This window comes from Apteryx rowi, unplaced genomic scaffold (assembly GCF_003343035.1).
Source record: "Apteryx rowi isolate R43461 unplaced genomic scaffold, aptRow1 scaffold_364, whole genome shotgun sequence".
In the NCBI taxonomy this organism is placed as follows: domain Eukaryota; kingdom Metazoa; phylum Chordata; class Aves; order Apterygiformes; family Apterygidae; genus Apteryx; species Apteryx rowi.
In genome coordinates this window covers 144,495-169,276 of record NW_020450130.1, presented here as the reverse complement: position 1 = coordinate 169,276, position 24,782 = coordinate 144,495, and the positions used below count along the sequence as shown (strand labels likewise).

The 24,782-nt window shown below is 47.4% G+C and overlaps 1 protein-coding gene across 1 annotated transcript; it reads left to right on the top strand.

Moving 5' to 3' along the window:
- The first annotated feature begins 23,375 nt into the window (after positions 1–23,375).
- TOMM5 (translocase of outer mitochondrial membrane 5) lies at positions 23,376–24,736 on the top strand. The gene is made up of 2 exons (XM_026073260.1): positions 23,376–23,593; positions 24,206–24,736. The coding sequence occupies exons 1-2, from the start codon at positions 23,473–23,475 to the stop codon at positions 24,238–24,240; spliced, it is 156 nt and encodes a 51-aa protein (XP_025929045.1). The 5' UTR covers positions 23,376–23,472; the 3' UTR covers positions 24,241–24,736.
- Positions 24,737–24,782: the final 46 nt, after the last annotated feature.

Sequence of the window (24,782 nt, the reverse complement as noted above, 5' to 3'; positions counted from 1 at the left end):
CTTCAGGTGCTCTTCATGCAAAGGAGGCTGCCTTACTTTCAGTAGATGTGCCCAGCAGACTGATATGAACTGGGGACAACAAGATCATGGAGGAGAGGAATGGCACAAGGCCCTGCTCAATCTGAAGACACCCTGTATACTAGCAGTGTGGAGAGACTCAGCACTGCACCTGAACCTCGTGTGGCATGAGACTTGCAGCTGGTACTGAGCAAGCACGATGGCTCCAAGCCTAGCACTGAAGAAGAAGCCTTGTTGCAGCAAAATAACAGAGGCAGGGACTCAGCAGCCACTGACCAGCTGAAAGATGAAGCTGAAGATCCAACTGAGCTGCAGCCTTCACAGCAGTTATCTGGTGCAGCCATCTCCCAAAAGGCTCATAGGAATCATTGTCATTGGCATCTTTAAGCAAAAGACAGGTATTTGTTACAAAGAACTGCCTCAGTTAAGCCAGTGTGTGTGGTTAGGAACATCCTCAGCGAAGTTCCCTGGCCTGAACAAACACAGGAGGTCAGTATGAACTGCTGAGCTGGAAGAGGACTGAAGGAGGGGGGGAAAACAATGGCTGAGAAACCTTGGGGAAGCAGTCATATATTTGCTTTGAAGGAAAGCAAAAGAGAAGTGTGCGTTGTCAGCTCTGGTGCCCCAAACACAAAGAACTTCCTCAGCCAAGAAGGGAGCAGCAAGTTCAACACTACCATCCTGCCCTCAGGCCAACCAAGGCTGTTCTGCCTGGCCCAAACTCTTCCCATTCCAGCTGGGTGGAGGCCCTGCTTGTTCTCCCCAGTGTACAGTCCTGAGGCAGGGCCTCTTGCTCCTATCAGCTGTTTTTTTTCCTGCATCTTTTTAGCTACAACAGCCTCTCCTCTGGTCCTGACAAATGCCGGCCCACATCTATCCAGGATGCTGACATAAACATATCTCTCCTAGTGTGCCACCTCCTCTGAGTATCTTCCTCTCCTCTGTCACACACATGCCATGTTTTAAACAAGCAGGGCCTTTATATTTTCTTCCATGCAACATTCTGTTCCAGGAGCTCTCCGCTGGTATCTACAGAGGTGCTCTCTTTCCCTTCAAATTCCCCTTTGGTACAACATCCATAGAAATCCTACCTGGACACCTGGTGCAGCGGGACTACTCCTTATCGCACTAGCAGAAGTAATGACCATTTCCCTGCCTTTTGTGTCTATTTGTCTTTGCCTGATGCCTCCTGTCCTTAACAAAGATCCCAAAGGCTGCCTTGATAAGTGTCTGGGGCCAGCAAGCCTGGCTCACGGCTTGGGCTTTTGGCTGCATTGTCAAGGTGGGTTCATCCTAACCCCATAGCTGCTTACTTGGGGGACACTGGCTGCCAGGGCAACTGAAGTGTAAGAAGCAAATGATGGCTGCACAGCAACTGCCCTCCATGGAGCACCTGAAGAGTTAACAGGGACAACTGCTGCCACTCTTTCCTCTCCAAGTAAACCTGCCCCTTGGCACCATGTGAAACACTTGCCCAGATCCAGGGAACCAAGAGAGTGGCTTGCAGTCTGCCTGAGAATAGACACAAACATCAGAAGAGCATGTTAGCCTGCCCTGCCGGATCACACTTACTTCTGCCAGATACCCATGAAAACTGTCCCTTTGTCCTTGATTAGCTTGCCCAGACATACTAACAGTGGCTGAGATGTATTACTGAACCTGAGTGTAAATCAGCCATTGACTGCTGCCCACTCCAGCTAATCTGCAGGACACTGTCTGCTGTTAACTTTCTTTCTGAAGTCATCTGGAATAGTCTGTCCTGTACCATTACCTCTTTATACTGCTCTGGTTTAACAACTTCCTCTAGACATAAAAGACTCCACATATGAATTAGTTTTAAAATATAATGCTCTAGACAGAGTATGCAAAGAGTTCACATGCTGAATAACAATCATTTACACAAAAGCCCTATATCCTTGCCTCGCTCATATATCTGGAGCAGAAGGGGAGAAGCAAGAATAGCTTCACACACAGTCCATTACACACAAACTGAAGAAAGTGATAAACAGAATGTTCAAGGTGAAAAGGGGAAATCAATACCTTTCCTCCTGAATAGCTTCACTTCTAAAAATAGACTTGTGGAGAAGTGTGCGGAGACTTTTGTTCCTTCAGTAATATCTCTCTGGACAAGAACTGTGTATACAGGAATGTTTTCTTCTTATTTCCTGATTTAACTTTCCAAGAGAAACTTCTTGCAGAGGTGATAAAAAGAAATGTCTGAGTGCTGTTAGCTCCTCTTCCCCAGTCCCACATTGCACAATACAGTCAAATTAAGCAGCAGACCCTATTAGCAACACTTTCATGCCACTCACAGTTTGCACAACAGGAAAATAAAAGATTCTCTGCAGACCTCCATATATTGCCACTGACCTCCAAATTTTGGTGCTGTCCTGTAACCAACAAACATTCCTGTACAGTTCAGCACTCAGAATATTTCCAGTGTCTTCCTGGAATTGCTTACACAGAAAATTCATCTCATCATACACAAGTTCAAGGCAGACAGTTTAACAGGTTCCTTCATACCTGAAGGTGATCTTTATTTCTGGCATTGACATGAAGGCTATGTGCTGGGAAACAACTTCTGTGCATGCCCTTTTGGCAAGTATCAAGAAAGGAAGAACAAAGAAAGGGAGAACACATGCACCTGTGAAACAGCTCTGCATGCAGCATGAAACTGCAGTGTCAGTATTTCTCGAAAAGCCTACGAGCTCCTCTTGAGCTTTAAAAATGACAGACTCTTTGCAGGCATTACAGCCCAGATAGCTAAATAGCATTAGACACACTGCTGTATTTGCTAGCAGTTTGCTTAGCAAGAATTTAAAGGGTAATTTAGTAAAACATGAAGGAGTGAAATCCAGGATAAATTAGACAGCACTACACTAAGAAACACATGCCAGATGCAGCTACCAGTGGCTAAACTAGAGGAGCAAGGGAGTCCCTACCAGCAGGCTCCACAACTGTCTGCAACCTCAGCTTCACCTAAATGTTGGCTTTCCTGCTGCCAAACATTTCTTTCCCACAGCAGCCATAGTCAGTAAAGGACAAGACTGAGAAGCTCTGATAGAAAGGATCTTCATCTGCTATTTCCTGGAGGGCTTCCCTGTCTTCTTCCAAGTCTCTTTTCCCTCCACAGCCCTCCTGCCCCTCTACTTAGTCCGAGAAATACTGTGTCCACATTTCAGTCTCCACAGTCTCCTTAGTAGCATGAAATTGGATGGAGGACCAGTCTCTTCCTCTGAATCGTGCTGTGTCCTTGCAGTTTGCTCTGCTACCCCCTTGCTTTTGGCCTTCGCACCCAATTCAATCACAGAGCTTACCCATCAGGAGCTGGTCTTGTCAGAGAAGCATTGGCTGCACACTTTTGCTGGCTGGTTTAGAAACAGAAGGATGGAGCAAGGGTTAGGTGCCTCTCTATTTGAATCCAGGGGAAATTCATGAAGTAAGAAGGAAATTCTGCCTTGCAGGCTTCCAGAAATTTTTCTTTTAAAGCTTTGACTTTTATCAGGTTGTGCAATAGCCTTATGAACCTTTCTTCCTTTGCTTTGCTACAGAAATGCTCCACTCTATATGGGAGTGGAAATAGCACCAAAGAAGGAAAAGTGAGTGAAACGGTCCATTAAAGGCTTCCAGTCCAACAAGACTATCATTTCCTCTCCAGTTCTGCAGATATTTTCTGTGTCAGCAGGACTGCTCATACAGTACGCCCGCCTTCAAGAACGGAGCCACAGACAAGCAATTGCAGGGAGTTAGCAAAAAGGCATGAATCTCAAAAAGTGAGGATCAGCATGCATATCCAGGACAAGTTACACGAGGAACTCTGGGAAGTGTGCTTTAATAGTTAGATATCCATCATTAACACATTCAAACTAAGCAAATACAATCACTTCAGTCAAAGAGACTAATCTACATCATCTATCAGACGAATTTGCACTGTCACACTGATTTTATCCAGGATCCTTCACAGAGTTGTATTCCACCTGTCTTGGCTTACACTGTCCTGCAAAGATCTTGCCTTTACCCAGGGAGAGCACCAACCCTGATCATGAAGAGGTTCTCCGTAGCACAGTGCACCTTCCACCTATCAGTTAAAACTGCTCTGACTTCTGCTCCTTCAACTCAGGCAAAATTTCTCTCCCCTTATTTTTCCCTTGTAGTTAAAACAAAACAAAACAAAACAAACAAACAAACAATATCAAGATCAGTGACTGAATTCTACACTGGAGAAGGTTTTATTTTGGTGTTATTTGTATAGCTTTCTCCCATGCAAGGGAGAACTAGCGCACAGATTTTGGTGTGAAATCAGGCCAGCAATCACTAAACAACTACCTTAAATGAAGGGAGAAGCACACAGAATTCAGGGTCATTAACATTTCATTCAGACAGAAAGATCATAGAAAGCTGTGATGCAGCTAGGTAGTTATTTTTGGATAAGAGATAACAGGACAACAGGATACTAGGATAACAGGATAGCAGGACACTAGACCAAACCCCAGTCCTACCAGCTTTCTGCTAGATTGCTGCGTTAGTACAGCAGAATCTCTCTCTCTTATAAGCCTGATCACTACATCTACACTGATTTCACTGATGACAGCGGGTTTTGGGTCACACAAAAGTTGGCTATAGTTAAAGTTAGAGCACGCAAAAGTTGGCTATAAGCTCTACTAGCAAAGCAACTTTCTATGTGGTTTTTGAGAAATAGTCAATGCTGATCAAAACCTGCTAATAGCACTAAAATGCTTCTTGAAGCTGAAACAATCAGTTTTGAAAAAAAAAAAAATTAATATACACTGCTATGTACCTGCTATATGTATGTACTTTAGCGGTGACCCCAGCCACCTTCAACCTCTTAGAGTGCCTGCCCACAACATCTCCACCTCCCCCATTGCCTCTCTGCATGTCAGGGGCAGTTTATTTCCAAAGAGGCCAAGGCAAACTAGGTCAAGAAATAAGGACAGCACTGCCATAAGCATGTGAGATGTGCTTCTAACCAAAATACCCCTTCAATGGGAAATGGCGAGAAACAAAGTTTCACAGGGATGACTCGCATGTAGGACAAAAGTGATTGGAGTAGCTCTACTGCTGGCATGGGCAGTTTTGCAAGTTTCCTATGTTCCCCTGAAATCTTCCACAGCATTGTGCTGTGTGTATTCAGAGATGATATGCAGGCAACAATTTACACAGCAACTTTTTCATGAGAGAAGACGGTAACTCCTTCAACAGAGATCTATCCTGACAGCCTGGTACGGGGACAAGGTCTGCAAATTTGGAGACAAATCTGTTTAGAAACAAGTCCCTCTCTATCACTGCCAAGCCTCTGACCGACAGAAGCCAGGGTGGATGTCACTTTGTGGCATCACTGCCAGGGGAACCCTATCCGGCAGCTAGGGAGGTACATGCACCCCTGCCTCCAGCCTCACCATGACAGCCCAGGCTGGAGCTTGCCTGTTCGAAAGGACGGCGCAAGGCTCGGCAGCCGTCAAAGCTGACTCTCCCTGGCATTAAACACTGTTCAGGCAACTTGGAGCCGCAGCTGACCCAGCGGGAGTCACGGCGTGGCAGAAGGTAGCTCCTGCAAATCAGTCCCCGCGGTAGGGATGCTGCAGGACGTCGCCGAGGACCGCGTCGCCTGTCCGCCCGGACACGCACCACGATCGGCCCCAGGCCCGGCTCCCCGAGGGGCTCCCCACGGCTGCGCCGCCCCGCCGCGGAGCCCCATGGAGCGGGGCCGGCCGGACCCGCCGCCCGGGCAGAGACCCGCCGCTCGGATGCTGCTCCCAGTAGGGACAAGACAGGGCAGTGTCCGCAGATCCCCGCGGCCGGGACGGGCACCCCGTTACCTGGTGCGAGAGCCGAGCCCGCGCCGCCGGGAGCGCAGCGCGGAGCCTGCGGCGGCGGCAGGTGCTGCCTCTGCCCCGCAGAGGCGGAGCCCGGCACGGGAAGCGGGGCCGGGCGCCCGACGCGACACCGCCCCCGGGGCGAGGGCGCGGGCGCGGCCACCGCCCCTGCGGCCGGCCCGAGCACCAGCTCTGGGAGCGTGTGGATGATGCGAGGCCCCGCGCTGCCCTTTAAAGAAGAAAACGCCGCTCCTCTCCACCCTCCTCTCTCTCCTCCATCCTCTGCATTTGAACCCACCACAGCTCCAGGAATAAAATAATAATAATAAAAAAAGCCTGTTCCCCTGACTGCATAGCAAAGTTGGCCACTCCAATCATGCACACACTGTTACTGGTTGCCACAGCTACAATCTGCCTGCCCTTTCTGGGCCCACAAATCTCCTGCAGTCCACACAAGTCTGGCCAATTGCCTTATTTACCTCCCTTGTCTCCAGAGCTCTTACATCCCCTCTCCTCTCTGTCCTATACCTTTTCTGCTACTTGCCCTGCAGTGGTTGGGCCTGAGTTAAACATCAAGTCTCCCACCCAGCCTGATTCCTGAAATGCTTTAATCTGTCCCCTCATGAGTACCTGCTGCCTTCTGTGGCATGCAGTTGAAAGTGCTGACTGGTACTGTAGGATCCCAGCACTCCATTTTCCCAGGATATGAGTTTCAGGAGAGGTGCAGTTTTGTATTCAGGCTGGCCCAGCATTCCCATTGTGTTGCATTGGTATTGAGATACCCCCCAGAATCCAGAGCACAGCGACTTTGATGTTGAGATACTTAGGGGAAGCTAAAACAACTTGCTGCACCTACACTGGCTTTTGAGAGGCTCTGTCCTGGCTCTGCACTGTGTTTCCAAGCAAGTCACTTTTTTCTTCCCCCCAGCCTCTGCAGTGGTCTAGTTCCTGACACACTGGACATCAGGTGGTGGTACTGAGGGCACAGAAAGTGGGTGCAAGGCTGCTTGGAGAGGGCCCAGCACTATGTGACTTCCATTAGTGCAGTGCAAGCAATTACCCAGTGATAGAGCTCCAGTTTTTCCCTTACTTCTTCTTTGATACTGGGCTTTGCTGTAAAAATGCCCTGCTCCAGGTTTAAGCTTCTCTATGATTGTCTGCAGCCCTTTATTTAGCACAGGGATGGTCAGGAAAAGATGACAGTCACCTACTGAAAGGTATTGATTTTCTTCTGTATTGTGCCTTTCTGCTTTTGCTCTTTCAACTCCCTAATTAGCCCAGAGTATTTCTGCACTGCGTATCTCTCTGCCTTTACCTTGGCTGCTCTTTCTGCTCTTAATCCAGAGACTGCTCTTCTCCCAAACCATCTGATCCTCAGAAACTCTGATTATTGTTCTCTCCTACTGATGTAAAAGGTGAGTTTGTCTGGCACCTTTCAAGATCAGTGCTCCCTTGTGATCACTGAACTTGTCCAAAAATTAGCTTTGGACCAACATCTGTATTTAATATGAGGTTAAACAGTGCCTGGCAAAAGGTTTTGCATCAACTGCTGATTCATGCAGCTCTCCTGGACAATCTACTGCACAACTCCCTTCCCACCAGTGCCCTCTATTTTCATATTCCTGCTGCTGGCTCTTATCTCTGCTAGTTTAGGGGCAGCCAGTCCTGTATTCTCACCTCTGTGGAAGCTTTGAAAGGAGCTTGTCAAAAGGCTTCGTGGCAGAGGTGGTGGAAGACTTGACCTTTACACATTGCTGGTTTGGTTTCTAAGTTTCTGAAGACAGCCTTCATCCAGAATACCCAAATCCTTTAGATTCACTGGATTGCAAGTGGAATTTTTCTTTTCACCACAAAATAGCAACAGTTCAAAATTCTAAGGGTTTTTCTGAGTATCAGAAGCTTGAAAAACAGGAAGCAACTTCACTGGCACTACTGAGGTAGAAGAGGTGAAAACCAAGAGCTTTTTGCTCCCACAGTGACAAATACGATCATCAGCAGCAGCTGCCTGAGTGAAGAGAAATGCCCAGGCCAGCCTCAGACACAGCCCTGAAGAAGCAATGGAGTATAGGATCTCCATCCTTGTCATACTCAACAGTCACCTGGAGAGGGCCTCAACTAACTCAATCTAGCTTTTGGCTTAGCTCAGACTTGAAGCAAGGGGTTGGACTAGAGACCTCCAGAAGTCTCTTCTGAACTGAATCATTTTGTGATTCTAGATCATGGGTCAGAGAAACTCAAACAAAACCAAAGAGGTACTTGAAAAAAAGCCATGTACAAATCTTCCACAAGATGCTGTGATGCTAAAAGTTTGCACAGCTTAAAAAGGGGCTGTAAATGCCTAAGGGGACCCTTAGTGCAAAGAGACCACTTGCATCTCTGAGTATCTAAGCCACAAATCACTGAGCTGGTGTAGTGAGAATACCTGCAAAAGATCTGGTGAGAAGTCAGTGACTGGCAGAGTATGTGATAGCAGACCCAGCATGTGAAACTACACACTGACCAAATTCCCATCAAGGCCAGGCATGCATATTCCATTTTGTCAGCAACATCTAGCTGCTTCCCATGCAATAGCTACTCAAGGTTAGCATAGCTGAGATAAGGAAACAGTTCTAGTAGATTTAAAGGGCCCTTATGAACAACAGGGAAGTCCTGTCCGTGCATCCAGCCTGTGTGTCCGACCCGTATCTCCAGTAGCCTCCCATCGGTGACCCTTCCTCACGGTTCCCAGGGCTCCCTATGCAGTCTGTAGAGTAAGTCCTTTATTAAATCTGTTTAACTCCTTATGAACCATGAGTGTCTCTCACCACTGGTATCCGACTCTCTCTTGCTCGCTTTGCAGTCACAGCTGGGGAGGCAAGATCGGGGAAAATATGTGGTTTTATTTGCTCTTACATGATTAAGAATGGGATTGTATTGTGCTAGGCCATCTACAAAAACACAAAACTAGATAGTCATTCTCCTTAATTCTTCTTAAATCCTTCTGCCAAAGTATGAAATAAAGCATACCACAAAATAGATCTTTTAATGTTGTATTTCTGAAGCTGTGTAACTACAGTGCCTTCACAGAATCACAGAATAGCTGAGGTTGGAAAGGATATCTGGAGATTTTCTGGTCTGACCCCCTTGCTCAAAGCAGGGTCAGCTACAGCAGGTTCTCCAGAATCACGTCCAATTGGATTTTGAATACCTCCAAGCATGGAGACTCCACAACCTCTCTGGGAAACTTGTTCCAGTGTTCAACCACCCTCACAGTGAAAAAGTGTTTTCTTATATTCAAGTGGAATTTCCTGTGTTTCAGTTTGTGCCCATTGCCTCTCATCCTGTGTTTGGGCACTACCGAGAAGAGTCTGGCCCCATCCTCTATACACCCTCCCATCAGATATTCATGAACGTTGATAACATCACCCCTAAGGCTTCTCTTCTCCAAGCTGAACAGTCCCAGCTCTTTCAGCCTCTCCTCCTATGACAGATGCTCCTGTCCCTTAATCATCTTTGTGGCTCTTCACTGGACTTGCTCCAGTAAGCCCATGTCTGTCTTGTACTCGGGAGCCCAGCAGGGACACAGCACTCCAGGTGTGGCCTCACCAGGGCTGAGTAGGGGGGAAGGATCACTTCCCTCGACTTGCCGGCAACACTCTGCCTAATGTGGCCCAGGATACCGTTGGCCTTCTTTGCCGTGAGGGCCCATTGCTGGCTCATGGTCAGCTAGCTGTCCACCATGACCCCCAGGTCCTTTCCTGCCAAGCTGCTTTCCAGCTAGTTGACCCCCAACCTGTACTGGTGCATGGGCTTATGCCTGCCCAGGTGCAGGACTTTACACTTCCCCTTGCTGAACTGTATTAGGTTTCTCTTAGCCCACTTCTCCAGCCTGTTGAGGTACCTCTAAACAGACTTCTGAAAGGTCTTCCAGAGTCCAAAAACAGCCTTAGCATACAAGACCTGGCGCTCTCTTCCCCTCCTTGCTAAATGCGGCTTATCACAGCTGCCACTCTGGAAGATCTTAGGATATCAGTACCACATCCAAGAAGTGCCACAAATTTTCATTTAGACAGCTGCTGGTAGCCTGCATAATCTGGGGAAGGTGGGCATAATCTTAAGCAGAAGATTTTGCTGGATTCTAGGCTACAGAAGTCAAAGCTGGTGGTAAAGAAGGGGGGCTGATGGGCTGGCAGGCTTTCTGAAGGAGAAATGTACTATTTTGTGCTTGCAGCTTGTGCTTGGAGGAAAATCTGTGTGTTCCAGCTGCATTGTTCTGCTGCTTAGGTGAGTTTTCAAAGCAATCCACACAGGGAATCAGATGTTATTTAAAAAAGGAAAGAAGAATAAAGTCATAGTTCTCTTTCATGGTGATGAAAATTGGTATCCTTTAACATGGGAACATCAGAGTTCCATTCCAAGATGTCATATATATTGAATCTGTACCTGTGTGTGTGGCAGAGCTGGGTGTGTGTTTATCTTCTCTCTCATTATTCTAAATGTCAAGAGCCTGGAGAACATTTCTCCGGAAAGTTATGAGACATTTTGCCTCTAGATAATGTTCTTTTTCATTGTCCAAGTCTTGATGATCTCACAGCTGACCTATAAAAGCCTTCTGAATATAGAAACATTTTAAAATAATTTGGAAGCTTCCAACTGGTTGCTTGTTGCCTGCTGAGCTGCTCCTCTGAAGAATGCAAGAACACAAAATCTCTAAGAGCTAATTCTAGTCATGACCTGAACTTGTGAACTCATCTCCATATTCTGTGATCCACAGAATAGCTCTGGAGTTGCTGGGTCTAGAGAGCTAAAAAACAGAGCCAGTTGAAGAAGAGTAACTAAGATCTTGTGAAGGAGAAAAGACCTTCAGATTTCACATATATGAAAAACTGATCTTAGTGGCTCTGTCAACCTCTCTCTCAGACTTCCTTGGTCTGGATCTGGATGACCTGCTTATCCATGCCTTGAGTGACTGTGATCTGCAGGTTATTGGCTCCAGGAGCTCCATTTGAACTGCCCCGATGTTCTTCCTGCGTCTCTCAGCAGACAAGGAGCAGCTCTGTCCTCCATTCCTTTCTGTGGGGTTGGCCATGCCATTTTGCTGCTGCCCAAAGGTCTGATGAGGTTTGACCCATCAAGAATTGTTGAGAGTTATGTGTGCGACCCAAACTACCTTCTTAAAATACTACACACCATGTGTGAGCATAGGGATAAAGAGAAGCTCAAAAGACAAAAAACTGTGAGAACCATGTGTTACAGAGATGACTGCACTGGAGCCCGAAGTAGCCTGTCTCCCTTAGTGTTCACCCGAGGCAATGAATCCCTCTCTCCTGAAGAGATTGTGTCTAAGCCCTTCTGAGTGTGTCAGTTCTCCCTCCCCAGTGGAAAACCTGTCTGTCAGGCCATGCAGTATTTTGAGCCAGGACTTTCTGCTGAATCTCTCCTGTACAAATGCTGTGTGTGCTTGAGAAGGACATGTCTTTGCTGTTTAGAGCACACCCTGAAACTCTTGCTCTTCACAATTGCAGACAGCAAACCGGGCCAAGAGACAGTGCTGAGGAACTCCAAACCCCACTGTGCACACACCCCTCACCCAGCTATTTTTTAAGGATTATCTTTCAGATCCCTTAGCAAAGAATGGACAAATGAACATCTGAAGCTGAAAAGTTCTGCTATGTGAGAGACAAACTATATGGCTGACAATTTGACCTTGAAACTTTTGTCTTCCTCCTTAAATATTTGACAATGTGTTGAACTAGCTGAGAGCTCAGAAAGGAATCCACAAATTGTTTATCTGCCCTAAAACACAAAAGGGGGAAAGCGTAGTAAGAGAAACATGCGTTAATGATTGAAGCAACCAGAAATCATTTCTCCTGAATGTTCAAACTCACTCAAACTCCACAGACATATAGCATAATATGCTGGCATATTTAGGATAGTAATTCCTTATCAGAATGATACAGACTTTTCTTTTTGTTTCCCTTCAGGATAAAGGTCAGCACATTAAAAATTTTTAAGACATCAGAAATCTTGTTCAACTCACTTGTGCTTGGACAGAACAGAGTGTAGCTATGTGTCATGATCCTTTTGCAATCACATTTCCCAATAGCTCTCTCTCACCCTGTCTCAGATCACAGCTGGATGGCAAGTCTGCAATATTTGCTGCGAGGCTCCTGAAATGCTTTTTAGCAATGGCTTCTAGCAGAGATCTTTGGTGTCAGCAGTTCCGTTTCAAGCTTTTAGGGATGGTTTCATTGCCTGACCACACAAAGCAGTACAGGATGTCGGGGTAGCAGCTTCTGAGACTCCACAAGTGGCAGTGCCTAATTTGCAGGGCTGCACTCTGCTCTTCCTGAAGTTAAGGGGAATTTTTTATTCAGAGAAACAAAAGCAAGAGAAATTATTCCTTGGAGTCCCAGGAGTCCCAGTGGCTCCCCTCTGTACTGTGGTCCCAGGCTAACTGGCATTGGATCCAGCAGGATGATGGGACCGGCAGAAAAGTGATAAAACACTTCTGGAGAGTTGGCCACACCTCTGAAATGCTTGGATTAAGAACTGATGAGCAATTTCAAGCTGTCTAACCTCACATGGGCTGACTGAGGTAGATTCTAACCGGACTAGTCAAATAACACCTTTCTCAGCATTGTCTCTCTCAGAGAAGAAAGATCACAGCTTGGGAACGGCCAAAGATGTTTTCTTTACTGACRAGACCCAGTTCCAGCAGTCTGGCAGAAGCAGACAGAGGAGGTTGAAACACTGCCACTAACCCTCTCCACATTGCAGCTTAAGGCTGGTGTGTTCATCTCCTCTCAGCTCTGTGGAGCCATCACCACAGAAAGAGCTTCAAGCTGTCAAAAATGAGCCACAGGTGCCCTTGGTTTTGCACACAGAGGTGACAGGATAGACACTAAGGCCCCTCTTCAGAGGTGTGCTCCCTCTGGGAGAAGCAAACTCAGCTCTTTTGCTTGAGCACTTAAGTCCATGTCTGCCTTCTGAGGGTGGCAGCAAAGCCAGCTTCTGCCTGGGGTAGACAAAATGAAGTGATGGCTTTGTTTAGCTAAAGCCACAGCAAAAATCAGTCTGTTTGGCTGGAACCTCACACCTGCCCTATAAAATTTGCACGGTCATTCAAGTCATGGATAGTCATCCTTTGCTGAGAAGCTATTCTCAACATGGATTTAATTCCCTGCTGAGCGGTGATGTCTTTCCAAGCAAAGAGGCATGTAGTTTGACAGACATCCACTTCTCATAAGTGTCTATGTAGCCTTGCTGGCCACCTCACAGTGCCCCTGTAAGACAGGCAGTAAACATATGTGTAATCAGAATGATGGGCCCTGCCTGGTTGGTCCTGACCAGGTTGAGACGAGACTAAAAACATTTTGTTCAAACCCCAAGCTGTCATCAGCAGAAGACTGGCAGGCTGCTGGCCTAGAGATGACCTGGGTGGTAGGAAGCTCTGACAAGAAAGGAATACCTGTCTTTCTTTGAAAACCGGTCTGGCTATTGGGCTGCAGTTTTGCACCCAAGGTGTCCAGCTCCAGCTGTCTGGCTCCATGACCAGCATGTGGAATGTCATAACAGAAGATGGACTGTTGCTCATGTTGTACATGAGAGTCTGGCTCCCTTGGAGGGGAGGATCCTGCTATTCCTTTTCTTCCTGCTACACCTCAGGGACCGTCCTTCTGCCCCATGACCTGCCTGTCTTTCACATGGCTGGTGGGGGAGCTGGCAAGACCAGCAGCAAAGGGGATCAGACAGCTGGGTGGTGGCACAACACTGCTAGTAAGTCAGAGATCACCAGCCCAACATGCTCTAAGGATTCAGCTGCTCGTGTGGCAGGCACCATCTCTCTGAGTGTGTGTCTCACTGGGCTCCGAGGCCTAGCACAGTTCATGACTGTCTGTCTTTTTTCACTGTGCCCACAGTGATGCAGAGGTGAGGCATGCATTCACCTGCTCTGATGAGTGTCCTGAAGTTGCTCTGCTGCATTTAATGGTGCTATGTTGATTTTCATCTTTACTCAGGAGTGTTTATATCCCTTGCTTTCACTCAGCTTCCGTGACCCCCACAACACCCTGTGGTCCTGAATGCTGTGTTATTTCTTGTTACTTTGTCAGCAGAAAAATAACATTTTTCCCACAGACCTGATGTCACCTAAGGATGCCATTTTCACCAGCAGCACTGAATGTACTTCTACACGGGAATCTATGCAGTCTCCTGTTTTGTGCCTAAAAGAGGTCAGTGCAATGTATTTTTGAAAAATCTCTCTTTCTCTGTTTAAGCTCTTTACCATTTTGGATTATTCCTTTTCCCTTTAGCCATTCAACTGATAGCTATGATACAACACAGAGTTAGAAGGAGTAAGTTCAGTTTCCATTTTGGACTCTGCCACTCAGTGAAGCTGTCTGTGCCAGAGCGTCTCCCCTTTTGTACAGTCACCAAAAGAGTCCTACTGAAAAGGCATGCTTGGTACTGCTGACTCTCTTGTCCCTGAATAGCTGAGATTTATTCAAATCCAGCCAGAGCTTCTGGCTGGATATATCTGAAGGGGAAAGACTTCAGATCTGGTGAAGTTAGAAGCAGAGCTTTAACACTATGTAGTCAGGAGCCTACCTTGCAGACTTTCTCTCTTCAGTGAAATGGGGATGATGTTACCTGTCTCAGAATTGAGAAGTGCAGAATGGAAGGAAGATTATGCCACCACTGGGTGTCTGTTACAATAGCACTGGATAGTCTGACTATTGAGTGAGCATTTGACACTGATGTTGCAGCACAGGTGCCCCAGGCATCATGCACAATAGCTGGATTTTGTCATGCACCATTCAAGTAAAGAAATGGGCTAGAAAATTGCAATATCCCTACATGACAGCCCTTGTCATCTTCATCACCTTCACACCAAGAGGCTGCTGATTCAGGCTGGAAAACATATGAAATCAAGAGGGAAGTTGTTCTCTAGCAACTGTCTCAAATGAAAAGAGCCTGTGGACTGAAATAACAGACCAAGCTTTAGAGGCAATACTGCCAATACAATACTACTTGGGAGGGTCTGCTAGAAAATTCTGCTTTGCAAGGGAGACCTGCTTTGTGTTAAATGAAACAGCCTAGGCCAGCCTAACTCAGACACTGTTTGCCCTGTTTAAGCCTGGCTTCAACACCTATAACTTCTCATATGCTTGTACAGCATTGCCAGCTGTAGATACATCAGCCCTGGACTCAACATGCATCTAGTCTTTAGTCACATCTGGTTTTAGACCACCTGAACTGGAAGTAGAGAGTGTGGATGCTTCAGCTGCATTGGCTGGGGAGACAACACAGTAAGCATCATATACCAGCAGCAAGGCCCATGAACACTGTCTGTGCTGGCTCTGTGCACCTGTGCACTGTGAGAGATGACCTGGCCCTCCATCAAGCCTGAGAAGCAGGGGAGCTTGAAATGACAGTCATGTGCATTTGCTTTTCAGGCTGGTTTGACGAAATCCAGAAAATAAACCTTTGCACAGTCTGACCAGCTGTGTGGTGTCCAAAAAGCGAGATTACAGAATGGCAAGCTAAAATTTGTTGACTAGATGAGGACAGAGAAAGTCGTCTTGTTTCCAAAGGGGCAAACACTGTCATCAGTGTGTGCATCAGTACTGATCCTTTCAATGGGGTGAAAGAGACAACATGGTAGGTTGCATCAAGTCTCCAGTGCCAGCCACTTTGCCCACCTCCAGTGCTTCAGCATGGCTTCCTCTAAAATTCCTTTGATACATGTCAGTGATAAACATCCTGGTCTGACTTCAGTAGAGGAGCTTCCTGGGTCTTCTCTGAATCTTATTGGTAGATGCTCAGGGGGACAGGGCAGGCTTGTGCTGCCCTGCCTCAGGGGAAAACATGGCTTTCTTTCAGCTAACTGACAGGCAATCTCCAGTATAGGGCAGCAGCCCTGGACAAACATCTCAGAAATGTGTGTGTTGGGCCACTTGACAAAACATGGCCAACAAGGCCACCAAGGATGTGTTGGTGAGTCACCAACAAGCTGTCTTGGTGAGTTTCTTCCCCCCACAAACCTACCTGGAGTTTGAGAAGGGCAGTCAGGACACTTTTAATTTCTGAACACTATTCCTTGCCTGTCCTCTACACTAGCTGTGTCCCACCCCAGCACCAGTGCTGACACTTCATGGGAAGGGGAGAAGCCCTGTGGCAGAAAGTCCCAGTTTTCTCTAGTGTTTTCTGTGTCAGACCCCTAGGCAGCCCTGCCCAGCCAGCCCCTACTCTCTGCATTCCCTTTCAGCATGCAGCAACCCTGGCGTGTTCACCTAGAATCTCTGTTTCTTGGTCTGTAGAGCTTGCTTGCAACTAGATTCTGCAGTTCTAGTGGTGGCTTCTCTCCACAGCAAAGGCAAGAAGAAGCCAGAACACAAGCTCCCTGCTCACGCACAAACAAGTGATCTGAATCACAGGTACACGTCTTTAGGCTGAGACTACATGGTCTCCCAGAGGGATCTGGCTTGTAGGACCCATCTGATACCCACAGCCCTCCAGATAGGGTGAATATGCAAAAAAAGAACTCAGCTGTCTGGGCAGAGAGTTGCAAGGGTAACTGGCTCAAGTGGAAGGAAGCAGAAGAGGGAGATGAGTTCTGCTGCTGAGCTTCACTGTCTGCTCATCCACTCCGGTGGCAATAAATCAACCTCAGGTCTACAATGAGAGGAGGCAATGGCTAATGTTTTGTGCTGTCATGCTCCAGCTCTGCTGCAGAGCTCTCCAGACATGCAGCTGCAGAGCAGCAACATGTCTTTCCATCTGCTCAGAGCTCTGCTGAGTGGACATATGAAACCAGTGAGGGGATGCCAGGAGTTCAAGATAATGCCTTCATCTTCCCAATTTGCTGACAATCTATATCAGCATGGGTATGAATACCCAGCTTAGTTCAGTTGTGTATTCTCCTGCTGAAGTGCATTGGAGTTGCAAGGCCAGAGTCCTGTGCATGTGTAAGAAAACCCTTCCCACTGTGTTATTCACGGATATTTGGACCTGTCACCCTCACTATTGTGCATCTGCCAGGGTCTGGCAGAGTCCAGAGAAGCCTGTTCCTGCAGAAGGAGGGGTCCTGAGAAGCCAACACGTCTTTGTCCCCTCTTCTGGGTCACATCAGAAAGCAAAAGGAGGAAAGAGGGAGAGCCTTGACCCCACCCACTAAGCTGGTTCATGCACTGATCTGACAGCAGCAATGTTTTGCATAACAGTCACTGTCTTTCTCTTGGCTTATGGTTACCTGCACATATGCATGCATACACACATCCTCCAGTAGCTGCCAGACCTTGGTCACCTGTAGAACCCCAGACATAAGCTCCTAACTCATGCTTCCTAACCCCATGCCAGAGGCTTGGGCTTTATCTTATGTGTAGCTTATTTTGGTTTTGAACCAGTAGGTAGACAATTGTTTCCCTGAAACATAAAAATCTGCTATGATGGGTCTGGCTGGCAGCCATTTATGCTGCCCACCTGAGGGTATCCACTGACTTTAGCATCTCTGCCAGCATCCGGGTTGTTTCCCTTCCTGGTAACATCCTTTTTGTCAACCTTAACCACACTCCCAACTGAAAGGACAAGAGGACCGAGCTGTGTCTGGCTTCCAGGCTGCCTACACCCTCCACTAAGGTTCTCTGGGTCACAGAGATGCTTGGGCTTTTCAGCTACATCTGTGTGCTGTATTGAGGACCAGAGAGATCATAGGTGACGTGGTGCCTACAGGAGTGCCAAAAGTGCTGGGGTGTCTGTCAGCAATGCCAACAGAAAATAGTCAAGTCAGAATCACTGTGGATGTGGGAAGAAAGGATGGGACAGCCACTATGGAGGACTGAAGCAACAGTGTTACATCTCAGCAGGACAGCATGCTATAACCCTGATGTTGTGAAAGTATGACACTGCCATAAATGGGAGCCTACTTTTTGGGTAGAGAACTTTGGCCAGGCTCAGCGCAAGATTGTTCATCCTGAAGCTAGTTTTAGGCAATGTGTGTTGCATTATAACCAGTCCCAAGACATTTCCAGGGCTGGTCCAGCTGGGACAGAAGAAGGGGCAAGGAATGTCACCTCATTTACTGTGCATGCAGGGGGATTCCCTGGGCCTCCTTCTTGGTGACTTTGCCAGAGGGGTAAAGAGATAGAGGGACGAGCCTGTGCTCAGTACATGAAATGCTCCTCAGCTTATGCAGAGCTGAACTGGTTGCAGTGTGGCATGTGTTCTCCTGTCTGCCAGAGAAAGCAACCTTAGGTCCTCCTGACCAGGAAAGCAGGTTTGACACGCACACTATGACCAGAATAACAGGTTTGATTTATTGTTCTGCTCCAGCTATGGTTAGCAAGTGCAGAGCTGCTTTGTCTCCTTTCAGCACCATTCACATCATTTGTGTACCTTGCTACCTCCTTTTTCTGCTTCTTGACCCTCCTTTTCACAATCCTTTTACTTCCCTTTCTCTGTCCCAGTCACCTCCCAAATAAACAATTGGCCTCTAGTTATTTTTTTCCCATTGGTATCAGTTTTTCTACACCCATACCCAATTTGGTATTTCTGTCCTCGCCTGCTCCAGTCCTTTTGCTATTCTGTGTTGTTTTGATAAAGATTTGTCCAGATTTCCCCAAGTTCCTTTATCTTGCTCAGAGCAAGGCTTGGGGAAAAAAAATCATTTTTGCTTTTAAAATATAAACCAAACCTGGATGGATCAGCCATCTTGGAATGTGGAGTGGGACTCCATGCTTCTCAGGCAAGATGGGCCTGAGATCTGCTAATCTATTTCTGCTAACAGGGGCCAGGGAAACTGCCCATTCAGAATGAAACTAGAAGTAAATCAATGAGACTTCCTGGAAGCCAGCAGAATGAGGCTGGTTTACACCAATTGCAAGTCTGAACAGCTCAGTTACATTTTCCTCACATATGTTCTGTAAAGCTCTTGGGAGGGCATTCGATTGCTTTTTGTAACCAGGAGGGCTGCCCCTTCATTTGCACTGGACCTTGGAAGTGAATGTGCTGCAAAAAGTCCGGGAAAATCCCAGGATGAAGTAGGCTGGTTTGGGAAGGCTTTCCTTGGCTACCCTTTGCAAAGCCAGGGAGGGTCCCTGAGGCAGCACAGAAAGCAGGAGAGCTTCCCCTCCCCCAAATGTTACAATTAGCCCCATTAATCACTGGTACAATGAAGCCACTTGCTTTGTTATTGTCTTTGCCTCAGGTCATGAGCAGCTTAACGGGGTGAAATCGGTCTTCATGAATTATCTGCCTGTTTCTGTGCATTGCCTGATCCCAAGGAGTGCAGGCAGAAAAGAGCAGGCTGTGGAATCCAGATGTCTTGCCGGGGTGGTGGAGAGAGCCATGACGCACTGCCTGATTGCTTGTCCCTCTCTGGGCATGGCCAGCACCACTTCCTCCTGGGTAAGTAATTACCATCTCTGACAGTATTCCTGGCATTTGTGGAGTGATTCTGAAAGCACTGCCGGCTGCTTGCCATGGGCAGGAAATGCAGGAATTGGCTGGCTCAAGCCTTTATGGTGCAGATGGAGCTCAAAAGTGAGGGCTGTGGGCTGTGTACATAGTGCTCTTGGTAGTCTGGTCTCTGGTCTGAGCCAGTTCCTGCACAATTCATGTGCAGATTTCATCAGCATTCATTATCCTGCCTCAAACTCATCCACAGCCAAGCTTCCTGAAATCTCAGACTCCCTGAGGTGGCAGACTGGTGGCTGGCAATGGGCCTCTCCAGAACTAAGATCCCAGGATAGCTGGTTCTCTCAGTTCTTTCTACCTACTGAACACCACTGGCCTCCTGCAGTCTCCCTGAACTTGTTTGGGATGGGGGTTGCCCTTGTACAAGATCTTTCACGATGGGATTTTGTGTTGGGCTGAAGACTCCTGTGTTTTAAATGAAGCAGCGCATACAAGTCAGTTATAAACTGAAGCTTTAACAAACTCTGCAGATCAGCAGTGGAGCCAGGGACAAGTGCATGATTCAGGAAGGCTAACAGAACCAGATGCATGCTGACACATAGTCATATGAATTCATTACTGCAATTACAGAACAGGAGATAACAATTAAGCCCCAATGTAAATGCATTACCTGAAACAAAGGAACTGAAGGAGAGTTCAGTGAGGCCTACAAAGCAACTTTTCCTCACAGTCTGGGCCTGGTGATAAAGCTCTCTCTCCAATGACCGAGTACACTCAGACAAGTTTGCTCTTCAGGACTGTTTCCTCCTGCACAACCCACATGGTAGTACCATTTAGACTGGAAACACAATGGGGTTTGAAGCAGAGGATGTGATTACAAGGTCAGAGCTGCAGAGTTTGAGGTTGTTGTGCATTAACGTGCTTTGAAGGGTTGTGAAGTTGTTGTGTGTAAAGTTGTGCTTTATCTGTATATCTGCCTGCCCTACCCCAACTGTTACCAGAAAATGTGCCACCTTTCTGTGCCGCTTGCCTTGATTCTCCACTTCAGCTCTCTCCCAGGCTTGCTCCGCATGCCTCTTCCAAGTCCATGAATAGCACCAAAGCCTGCTACAGCTCTGTCCATCCTTGTCCAGTGTATCACTGAGCAGTATGTGCCCAAATGATATGAAATTCACCACATCTGCTGACATGATGCTCAGGAAAGGAATCTCAAAGAAAGTAGAGCATTTTAGAGGTGAAACATGCCTTATATTTTATAGTAAGAACATTAATAAAGAGAAAACAACAGTTAGATGGTATCACATCATGGTCCCATTGTGGTTGTTTGGCATTTCCTTTCTAAACCAAGCCTACAAAAATGCTTAGCAATTTGCTTTCCATAACCCTCTCCAACAAAAGATTTTTTTGGCTTAAACAGCTTTCAGTTTTAATGCAAAATATCTATCCAGCAAGAAATTGCTTCAACTTTCCCTGTTCTAAGAAATGTGCAATTTCCCCCAAATTCTCCTCTGCAGTCAAAAGATGCAGAAATGGCTTCTTCCAGACCACTGTGGACATCTGCAGGCCCTGTTCTCTGTCAGGGTAACCCAGTTGTTTTCTAAGAAGCTTTTGATTGTTGTTCTGAGGCTCCTGGATAAAGAGAAGCTGAATTCATGTTCTCTGATGAGCATGTACAGACATTGCAATAGATTTTGCTGCTCAGCTGATGCACTGACCAAGGGGAGAGAGCTGTGGACTGAGCCTCCTGAAGAGCTGAGTTGGCCTGACTATAGATAAAAGTTGTGCTTTGTTGTGTCTAGTGCACTAGAGCCCATCCTTCGCTGGCTTTTCCCTGACATCTTGTATGACTTCAAACAAAAGGATACTTGAGGGCACAGCTGGGGTCAAGCAGTAGGAGGAGGAAGGCTGATATCAGGGGGTGCACACAGCCAGTGCACTGCTGACAGCTCTGTAATACTGAGGCTGGGGGCCAGTGTAAAGCAGTAATAAAACCAGACAATCAGCACAGGATGGTCAGGAAAGGACAGCACTTTTTTTGGAGCAGATACTGGAAAAGGAAAATTAAGCCTATTTGCAGGATGCATTACAGCTGAGAAAGCTTGGGAAAGAAAAACTCTTTTCTGTATTGAACCCTTTACACACACCTCTGAGGACACCTCTGAGATGCAGGGGAAGGCAGCTAGGTTAAGCCCACTAGCCATTTTGGTTTTGGATTCAGACGACACTCTAGGGGGAAGGCTGCTGTAGTCTGTGGGGCTCTGGAAGAACAAGATGGTATTCCTTACTGTGTCACAGCTCTCCTAAGAGCATCACCCTGTGCCACAGGACAGCAAGCAGCTGCCTTCTAGGGACAATCCCAACAGGACATGTAGTTCACCCCAGCTCCTGCCTTCATCAGCCTTGCCCACTGCCCACTTCCTCCCTGGCATCTATAAGGCTGGCACACGCAAAAACATGCAGGGCTTGAGCAGACGACTGTGAGACTGCAGTGCTGCTCCCTCATGAATACACGTGTGTGCTAGAGCTGCAATAAAGATGGGGTGGAGGTGGACAACAAGTAATGATACATTCGCACTTCCAGCATAAGCCTCTGCCACCCACCACCCCGATATTACTTGTCCTTCTCAGGATCATCATTACTCACAGACCTCACTGGCCACAGATTCTCCAAATACTATTGTTTGCAACACAGTGACAGCCATTGTATGGTTGCTTTGGACCCAATATGGGCGGCTATTTTCAGTCTGCTCTCTCCTTTCTACCTTCTACTGGAAGGCTGAGGACAGAGGTTTCTGTAAGTCCAGTAATGACTCTCCTCCATGACAGCTACACTAAACTGGAAGAGCTCCTGTTCCTTGGAGTCTTGTCAGTGTGATATTTGCATAAAAGGCCCTCTGACTTCACACCTGGATCAGGCAGCTGCTTGGCCTGCATTGCTGCAGTCTTAGACCCTAGCAGAAAAGACAGCAGCCTTCCACCCCAAAGGAGATGTGACTCAGAACAGCACAGCTCACTTTCTCGGAGCCATCTCTGCTCTCTTGACCATGAGAAACAGAGCACTACCATGAGCAACTTGGCAAGAGCAAAAGAGAAGTAAACTGCTATTCACACCACCACAGAAACTGTATCTGTGGGGATCCTCTGAGATCCCTGACTCCCAGTTCAGACTCTGTATCTTTACTTTCAGCACTGGCATAAAAGGGCGCAACTGCTGCCAGTATCCCTAGGAGGACTGGTCCATGCTCCAGTGGTCCCTCCATACTTGTCCTTTGGGTCATGGGATCCAAAACATCAGCTACGGTGCTACTGGGTAACCACAAAGCATGATATCAGCTTCTATCTCCTCTCTGAAAAAATGAAGTTATCTTGTAATTTTGTATCAAATTAGGCACAGAAAATGTTTTCAGAAAGCTTTTGCAGCCCTCACTAGTATAAAACTCCATAACGTAGCTGAGATTGGAAGGAAAATAGATCTGTTTAGCATGTATTTCTCTTCAGCAATAGTAGACTCATAGCCCTGAGCAATCAGAAACACAAATGTAGCAAAGCATGAGGTAATTGAGTCCCTCTGGTGAAGGAAACAGGTTTGTCCTCCATCACAGCAATGAGAGCATCCTGGCAACCTCACCTCAGAAGTGAGGATGCATTAGTGGTACCTGCCAGGTTTATAAACTTTCTTCTAGGGATCTTAGTGCCAGGCTAGCCCACCACTGAGCTGATTCACTCCTCAGGGATGGGCACAGCTCCCAGCACATATTGCCTGATGCATCTGCTGGAGGAGTTTCACGGTCACCTCCTTCCCTGCCTCTGCACCACCCGCAGCCCAGAAAACGGGGATGAATTACAGAAAACGACTAATTGCCCTGGTGTGAACACTCTTCGGGCTCCGTGCTCCTGAGACAGCAGGGGGCAACACGGGACACCCCGGCCCGCCCTCAGCTGCTCCGGCCCGGCCACAGCCGCACTTAGCACAGGCCCCGCCCAGCCAGGGCTCTGCCCCACTGAGGGCAGCGGCTTCGCAGCTCCTCCTGCGCAAGCCCCGTCGCCTCGAGCCCCCGCCCACCTGAGGTCACGTGGAGACAGTTTGGCAGTAAGTTCCTCCTCGGGAACCGTACTAGGAAGGGAAGGGCGGAAGTGGGGCGGAGGAGCCGGAAGTGGCTGCAAGTGGCTGCGGGCGGCGCTGAGGAGCTGTGGTGACGCGGGGAGGAGGGTAACGGCCGCCGGCATGTTCCGCATCGAGGGACTGGGGCCCAAGGTGGACCCGGAGGAGCTGAAGCGGAAGATGCGCCGGGACGTGCTCACCTCCGTCCGCAACTTCCTCATCTACGTCGCGCTGCTGCGGATCAGTGAGTGCGCGCGGTAGCCGATGCGCTAGGCCCGGCGGCCCCGTGGTGCCTGGCGGGGCGGGCAGCGGCGCTGCCGCCGGGCTGGGCCGGGCTCTGCGGGGGCCGCTGGCGGGCAGGCAGCCTTCCAACAGTAAAGAGGCTTGCACTGTACTCCCTAGGACTGGGACCTCGTGCCGCCAGCACTTCCAGAGCTAGCAAGAGCTCGTGGAGTCTGAAAAGCAGTGCCTGAGCAAACATCAACGTTCTATATTCTACTGTGTCGTGAAAAAATAGGGCTATGTGGCTATTTGTTTTGTAGGTAGTGCAGGTTTAGTATGTTGCATCAGAGACTTGCAATTCTTCTTTCAGGATACCCTTCTGTCTAGCAAACAAAGTCATGCTTGTTTTTTGTTATTGCCTCCCTGCCCCGGAAACATACCTGAGCTTCCATTGAATTTGGCTGCCTCACGTGTTAAAGCAATGATGCTAGAAGGGAAAGGGGCATGTGGGAGGCAAGTGGTAGTAACTTATCTGGAGTCTGAATATTTTACATATCATGTAGATGTGCTGCAGTTTCATTGGTGACTCACTAAAGTCTGAACTAGTCTGTGCTTTTTTGCTTTCTCTTTTCAGCTCCATTCATCTTGAAGAAGCTGGACAGTATATGAACACTCAAGAGTTGCAGAGAAGATTCAATATATGAAAACATGGACTCTCACTGCTTTTCCCTCTTCATTAATTAATCATGGTGCCAAAGGCAGGTGCCCCATACTAAATGGATCTAAAATTTTTCATTTAAGCAGGTCTGACTTGAGAATGGTAGCCTAGCTGGGAGAATGGGAAAGATGCCTGTCTTCCCTGCAGGTGACTTCTGGTCACATAATACTTCCTAGTATCAGCAAGCAGTGATTTATGATGGTACATTTCTTGTACTGTTAAGAAAAAGTCCATCTCTATTTTGTATAAAGTGTTAAGTGCAAGCAAGTTATTTTGTTATGCAGCTACCTCTAAGCTGCTGCATGCTATTGCTGTCAATCTTTCTGAACCTGGCTGAGTGGGGAAAAATAGGACTTGTTAATCAATCCAATTCACAAGCATTTTGATCTGAAATAAATGGAAGAGCAATCTTAAATAAATGGAAGAGCACTTCTGTCATTCAAAGAACAGTTCTGGTAGTGATTTATTTTTAGTAATTATCAGTTAAAGTAGA

Coding starts and splice junctions, on each gene's coding strand:
- TOMM5 (XM_026073260.1), top strand. CDS start 23,473: ATGTTCCGCATCGAGGGACTGGGGCCCAAGGTGGACCCGGAGGAGCTG. Junction 23,594..24,205: donor CGTCGCGCTGCTGCGGATCA/GTGAGTGCGCGC, acceptor TTCTCTTTTCAG/CTCCATTCATCTTGAAGAAG.